Source organism: Physeter macrocephalus, chromosome 6 (genome assembly GCF_002837175.3).
Source record: "Physeter macrocephalus isolate SW-GA chromosome 6, ASM283717v5, whole genome shotgun sequence".
In the NCBI taxonomy this organism is placed as follows: Eukaryota; Metazoa; Chordata; class Mammalia; order Artiodactyla; family Physeteridae; genus Physeter; species Physeter macrocephalus.
Window position 1 is genome coordinate 51,779,303 of NC_041219.1, and position 7,050 is coordinate 51,786,352.

Below are 7,050 nucleotides of genomic sequence, written 5' to 3' on the forward strand. Positions count from 1 at the left end.
TTCTTTAGCCCCGACTTTTGACGTCCCCCCAACACGCCTGTTCGCTCTTCTTTGGCCCCGACTTTTCACGTCCCCCCAACACGCCTGTTCGCTCTTCTTTGGCCCCGACTTTTCACGTCCCCCCAACACGCCTGTTCGCTCTTCTTTAGCCCAGACTTTTCATATCTCCCCCGCTGTAAGCATGTTGCTTCTAGGCTGGGAAAATTATCAGAATTATTCTGATCTGAGAACAGGTGCAGGAGGGGAGACACAGGCGGGCACAGCTCCACGCCACTGGGACAACTGCTCAGGAGCAACTCATCCTCGCCAAAGGCTGGACCCTCACAGGCAAAGGGACCAAGTGGCCGCGAGGACCCCGCCAGACCCAACCCACCCACCCAAGGGCAGAACACAGCACCCCATCAACGTGCCGGCGCCCCTCCTGGACATGCGGCAGCCGGCAAGGCCTCGACCGCCCCGGCCCGCCGGCCTGACCACAGGCTCGGAGTCCTGGAACAGGTGGGCGAAGCCTCAGAACACCCACATCTTTGTTCCGGAGTCTATTACTGAGAGACAAAAAAAGCCATCTTTGTAGCTCAGAAACACTAAACAGTAAAACAAATTAAACCAACCATCTTCCTCTTGTTAAGAACAGACTATGATCTCAAAATTAGTTGGTGTGAGTTATCTTTCTTACTTGAAAACTTTTAAACCCCTCAAATTACAAAAGCACTTACAGTTCCTGCCACACGCCCCCAGCCTTCTCACAGCCAACCCTCCTTCCTCTCTGCAGGGAATAAGGGGGATCCTCCTCTTCTTAGATCTCCAAAGCACCTCTTCCAGCCCCCCTGCCCTGGGCCGGCTCCCAAGCTCACTGAGAACGCCCGCCACCCTGGTGGCAGCTCTAGACGGGTCCTGAGCTAGAGGCGGAGGAGAGCACCCAGCTTTACTCTCATCTACACGCCACTGTGCCTGGGTCCTAAGAACGGGACCACCAGCCCAGCCGCAGCTCAGGCCACTGCTTCGGGACAAGAGCAGTGGCTGTGAGCCTGGGCCTCCCAGCACCTGTCCCGACACCCCACAGGGTGGTCTGATGTCAGGGTCTCCCGGAAACTCTGGGCAACACTGACGGCAAAGCCTGTGGCCGCGAGCACTCATCCAGGTGCATCGTTTACGTCTGCTCCAAACCGAAGTAACAAGTCTGTTCCTAAATTAGGAAAGGACAAGATGGAGCATGGCCCAGCTACTCCTCCAGCACGCGGATCAGCTCCGTCACCTGAGCTGAAGTGTTTACTCCAAAGCAAGTCCTCCTCTCCGTCAGACCGGGTCATCTCAGACTCCAGGGGCCCACGTTTCCCAACCGCAAATGCTTTCTCCTGCGGACGGGCTGGCAGACCCTAGGGCAGGGAACCAGGCAGCGCTGGACAGACAAGGCAGCACCTCAGACTTCTGGGTTTTCAATTTATTAGATCACATTTTTTGCTTCATTTACTTCTATTTCAGTAAAGCTGAAAATTTCCGGCTCTTAGATAGAAGCTCTTGATACAAATCCTATACTTTTTGACCTACAGGTAGAAATCCAAATGAAACTGTCTTTTAAAAGTGAGACTGGCTTATTTGCAAAGAGACACCTTGATTCTAACCGAAGCCTTCTCTGGATAAGAGGGACTGTAAGCGCTTTGTATTCACTCTGAACGTACTGATTCCGTAACACAGGCCACACTTCTTCAGCAGAGCTCCCACCACGTCTCACGACCTGCCAGCGTCCCAGAGCTGCTCTCGGGAGCAGACACCCACTCACGTCTTCCCTTCACCATCCTGCTGCTTTATTTTCTTAACCAGACTGTTCTAAAGACCCGAGCCCTGTCATACAGGGCTTTACTTCCTCAAAGCTCAAGCAAGCCTGTGAGTCTTTCCCAAACCACCCCCGGTGAGAAATTCATCAAGCCACTTACCTCGTATTCCAAACCAGAGCGTTCTTAAATACAACAAAATAAAAAGAACAAGTCAGTACCAGGAAGAACAAGCAGAGGAGGAAACGAGTCCAGGGATGGGGGTGGCCAGCGGGGTCCTGACCCCACCACCGTGGAAGGCTCTAGGCAAAGAACCCAACACTGACCACACAATGCTGATACCACAAGAGAAACAATCAGGAAAACCAGAAAGCCTGTCCCACGACAGGAAGGAGGCCAGCACCTCCCGCCTCGCGGCTCCTGTCAGCCCCACTCTGATCTCTACCCTGGGGTCAGCCTTACCCAGCCACGCTGCTTAAGTTTCCAACAAATTTAAAAATCCCACAAGATTCCCAAATTTCGGGGAGGGAGCAGGGTGAGGAACGGTGTTTTGTCACATCAAAGATGACAACAACTCCTGGGGCGCCGCGGGGCCCCAGACGGGGGTGGCTGCAGTCAATGTGGCCGCGGGCCCGCGCGGGCATCGAGGAAACCAGACACACTTCCCCGTCTCACAGACTCAAGTCTTTTGCAACATCCACGCTCCCGTGAAGCGGAGACTGAAGGAGGCCACCTTGGAGAGGACCGCCGGGGCCGCACAGACAGCACGCGGTCAGACCCCGCGCGCCCTCCCAGCAGGCCCGGGCCCGCCACGCTTACCTCTGAGGGGGAATGTAGGGCGCGCACACAGGCGGCAGGGCCGCACAGGGCTCCCGGAGCGTCTTCTTGGCCTTCTTCGCTTTCTTCCTGACCTTGGACGTGGACCTGACCGTTTTGGCTGAGCTCTCCTTCCGGCAGACGCCATTTTTCACCTCGACGTCCCCGTAAATGTTCAGGGGCCTCCGGGTACAGCCCGGGGGCGTGTGGACGTCACAGTACGCAGTCTTCCTGACGGAGAAGGTGGCAGCACCGCCGGCCAGCTCCTTCACGGGCTCCATCTTCATGTAGAGGCCGGCCCGCTGGGCGCACGTCACGTGGAAGGCGGTGTAGCAGTTGGCCTTGTGGCACTGGATGCAGGCGCCCACGCCCTTCTGCTTGCAGAGGTAGCACGTCAGCTTCCAGCGGGCGGGGGGGATGTTCCGCACGCCGTCGATGGGCTCGATGAACACCGTGTTGGCGAAGCCAACCTCGGGGATCCACAGGGCACACACCACGTGGCCCCAGCGGTCATCGTCCGTCTTCTTGAAGGCGCCGCCCTTGTTGGGGCACAGCACGCAGTCAGCCGGCCGGGCCCGGGACTGCAGGCAGTGGCGGCAGAGCCACTGGCCCTCGGGGATGTAGGGCACGCCGTAGCACTCCTGGTGCACCGCCAGGTTGCACATGTCGCAGAAGAGGATGGCGTTGCTGTTCTGGCACTCACCGTCCATGCACACGCAGCACACGGCGTCCTCGTCAATCAGGCACTGCTGCTCTCCTTGCTTCTGCTTCTCGCAGTGCGACGCCTTCTCAAAGCGGTCCATCAGGAACTCAAACGCGCTCTGCGACACAGCGGCCACGCAGTCGCCCCTGCGCTTCTCGTTGACGATCTCCAGCCAGGCGTAGTCCTCCTCGTCCATGTCGTACTCCACCTCGTTGTCCAGCTCCTCGGCCGACTTCTCCACGAACCTGTAGTACACGGGGGGCCGCCGGGGCGCCGCCGGGGGGCTGTACTCCACCACACGCACCTTGGGCTCGGGGAGCGTGCTGGCCGAGGCGGGGGCGCCGTGGGCACTGGGCGGGGCTTCATTTTTCTTCTTGACCCTGTTGTTCTTGTGCCGCTTAGTTCTTAAGCACACAGGCGGCCTCTCGCTGTTTTCTTTGTTGCTGTTGCACTCGCTCATCTCCTGAGCAGTGAGGTCATCTTCTAATATGATCTCCAGAGGGTCGAAAATACTGATCCTGTGCAGGCGGCCCTCGATCTCGATCTCCACCATCCTCTGCGCTTGCGCGTAGGTCAGCGTCTCTCGCGTGGGGGAGTGCTTAGTGCTGCCAGGGGAGGAAGGGTGCCTCGCTGCAGCGCGATGACCTCGGCCTTTCCTCCTCATTTGGTACTGACTCCCTGAAACGGACGCAGAGGACATGTTAACTCCACGCAGAGGACACGCGAGCCGAAAGCCACCAGGTACGCTTGGGCAGGCCTAACCAACTCGCGCTAAATCGAAACAAAACTCCCGGCAAACCTATCTCTGAGGTTTCCAAAATCACTCGTCCCCGGACTCACAATGGTATCTCAACAACCTTCAACAGCCTGTTGCCACCAGGCTGCCCCTCCCCAGGGACTCCCGGGACCAGAGAAGAGGATAGGCAGTGAAGAGGGGCTCCCAGAGGCGCACGCGATGACAAGTCCTTCCAGGATGCTGACGCCCGCTGCTCGCCGGTCACCTTCTTGGATCCACGGGTCACCAAGCCGACTGCCACATCCCCCACAAGTAGGAGTCGCAGCCCTGAGCCCAGGGCAGCACACACACAGGGCCGGACCCCGGCAGGCTCTGGCCCCTGGCTCCCCCTCCTACTGCTGCCCAGGAGAGAGCCCTGAGCCCCAAAGTGGCGGTCCCGTCACCACCCCTAGGGAGCCTGGAAGCCTCAGCAGCCTGACCACAGCCCCGTTCATCCTCTCGACGAACGCGTCCTCCACAACCGTGTTGAGGCACAGGGCCACCAACCACACCAGGGCTCAAGAGAGGAGCCCCATGCCGGCCTGGAGGCAGGCTGCACCCCGGGAGGCCTCCACCCAGCCTCTACAGGGCCTCAGGGGTGGCCACCATGAAAGCCCCCACAGGCCAGCCACCTGCCCTGCCCCTCGGAGCACTTCTCAGCTGCTGGCTTGACCACGGTGACAGGCCCGCCTCCTGCCACAGCAAGGGCCACCCCAAGACCCCCGCGCCGCCCGCAGAGGCACCCCCAGCCCCCCCGTTCTCAGGTGCCAGCAAAGGCTCAGGTGCCCGAAATCTGGGCCACAGAGACTTATGAGGATTTGCTCTTTTCAGATATCTGCCGTCTGTCACCGACCGCGTCTACCTCCAGTCTCACCCGTGTCATGACTCCTGACTCTGAACCACGGCCCGCCAAGCCAGGGGGGCACCTTAGGAACTGATGACGAGGACCCCTCCTCCCTCCAAACGACCACGTTTTACTGACAGGAAGCAGAAGGATATTTAAGAGACTGGCTGACAACATCCCAAGGTGGAGCCCAAGGCCCACCGCCGGATGTGACCCCGGAGGAGCCGGCACGGGGCAGCGCCACCGCACAGCGACCCACCTGGTCACCAGGAAAAGCCCTCCCAGGGCAGGCTTCGCTTTCTCAAACCTGAGCGGAAATCCCAGCAAACCCTAAACGCACTTTTTAAGAGAGATCCTTCAGATTGTGGTTTTCTCTTTTGTCAAATAGAAATCCACGTTTTACGGAAATGTGACAGGAATCCCCTACAAGGAGGAGCACGGAAAACAGCATGGGCAGCCAACCCGTCGCTCCCCTGCATCCCAGGGGTCGCCGGGGGCCCACGCAGCCCTGGACTCCTGTCGTGCGGTCAGCCAAGCCGCTGCCCAGCTAGCCGTGGCCCCGCCATCCCTTCTGAGGGAGAGGGGCACGGCCCCCCCACTGTCAGCACCGCAGCCTGCACGGAGGGGACGCCGGTGCGCCAGGGCACAGCGCACAGCTTCAAGGGTCCTTACTGGGGTGGGGCAGAAGCGACAGTTGGTTACTCAGCAGATGCAAAGCAAACGTGTAATTTTCTCCTCGAAAGCAGAGAGCCAACAGCCCTAACCAAAATCGGCCCTTCAAAACCCACACTCTCCCAAAGGGCACTGAAGCTCTGGACACTTAGTACCCCAGGAACGGCACTTAATGGTCGAAAGCTAGACGGTGACAGGGAAGGAAGGCGCGGATCACTCTGCAGACCACCTCACCCGGCCATCACTTCCCGATCTCTGGCCCTCGGGGTCCACCCACACCTGGCCCTTCCGCGCGGGGACAAGCGTACGCACGAGGAGGCGATCAGCAGCCTCTCCAGACCCTACTGATAAATGCACCTTGAAAAGCCATGTGGCCACAAGAGAGGCAGTCGGCACCCACGGCCGGCTCACCTTCTCAATCAGTGCTTTTCCCGCCTGGCTTTGGACAAACCACTTACACCCTGTGCAGGGACGGGACGGCAGGCAGCTCCCGGCCCGCAGGTGAGTGCACGCAGCGCCCTCCACCCACGACCCTTCCCGGGCGGCGGGCGCCTTCTCCACGGGGGCGCGGCCTTTCGTCAAAACTCCACTGCGCACCCGCAGCGCGCGCGTCCTCCGTAAATTACACCTCAATCAAGTTACTTCTTCCAAAGGGCCCCGGAGGCCGCTGGGTCCACCACCGGCTCTCAGCGCGGGAGGGGGGGGCGGAGGGGGCGGCGGCCCGGGTCCGCGCGCCCCTCGAGTCTTTCAAACGCGGCCCTGGAACAGGGAGTTTCCCGTCCGGGCTCAACGTGCCCAGCGCGTCCGTTACATAACGCGACCCTCGGACAAACGCTCGGCCGGCGGACCCGAGACCCCGGCCCGCTCCCGTCTCGCCGGGCGGCCGGGCGGAAGGCGCGGCGGGCGGGACGGGCCCCAGCGCCCAGACAGCCCGGCCTCCCTCCCCGTCCGGCTTCCCGCCCGCCAGCCTAGCCTCCCTCCCTGTCGGCCTCCCCGGCCGCCCAGCCTCCCGGTCCGGCCTCCCTCCCCGGCCTTCCAGCCTCCCGGCCCTGCCTCCAGGCCTTCCCACCGGCCGGCCTCCCTCCTTCCCGGCCGCCCAGCCTCCCAACCCGACCCGGCCGCCCGGCCCGGCCTTCCAGCCTCCCGGCTCGGCCTCCCCGCCTCGACAGCCCGGCCTCCCCGTCGGCCGGCCTCTCTCCTTTCCGGTCCTCCAGCCTCCCCGCCGCCGCCCTGACACCGCGGCCTCCCTCGGCCCCGCCGCCCGCCGCCCGCGGACAATGCGCCGCCACGGCGGCCGCCAAACATGGCGGCGGCACCAGCACCGAGAGGCCGGCGGCGGCGGCCCGCGGGAGAGGCGGGCGAGGCGGCGGCCCCGGCCCCGGCCCGTCCGGCGCACTCACCTTCGGGGCCGCGGCCGCGGGAGCCGGGCGGCGGGCGCGGGGGCCGGCGCGGCCGAGGCGGCGCTAAT

General features: G+C 61.9%; 2 protein-coding genes across 3 annotated transcripts in view; one reads left to right on the forward strand and one right to left on the reverse strand.

Annotated features, from left to right (window-relative positions):
- BRD1 (bromodomain containing 1) overlaps positions 1-4,738 on the reverse strand; it is a 34,805-nt gene extending 30,067 nt beyond the window's left edge. For both annotated transcript variants that reach the window (XM_028490730.2, XM_007126766.4), the window contains exon 1: positions 2,592-4,738. In XM_028490730.2, coding sequence (XP_028346531.1) covers positions 2,592-3,991 — 1,400 coding nt within the window. In that variant the 5' untranslated portion in view covers positions 3,992-4,738. The remainder of the gene's footprint in view (positions 1-2,591) is intronic.
- The window catches only part of LOC102975242 (zinc finger BED domain-containing protein 4), a 475,711-nt gene that overhangs the window by 408,541 nt on the left and 60,120 nt on the right, over positions 1-7,050 (forward strand). The window lies entirely within an intron of this gene.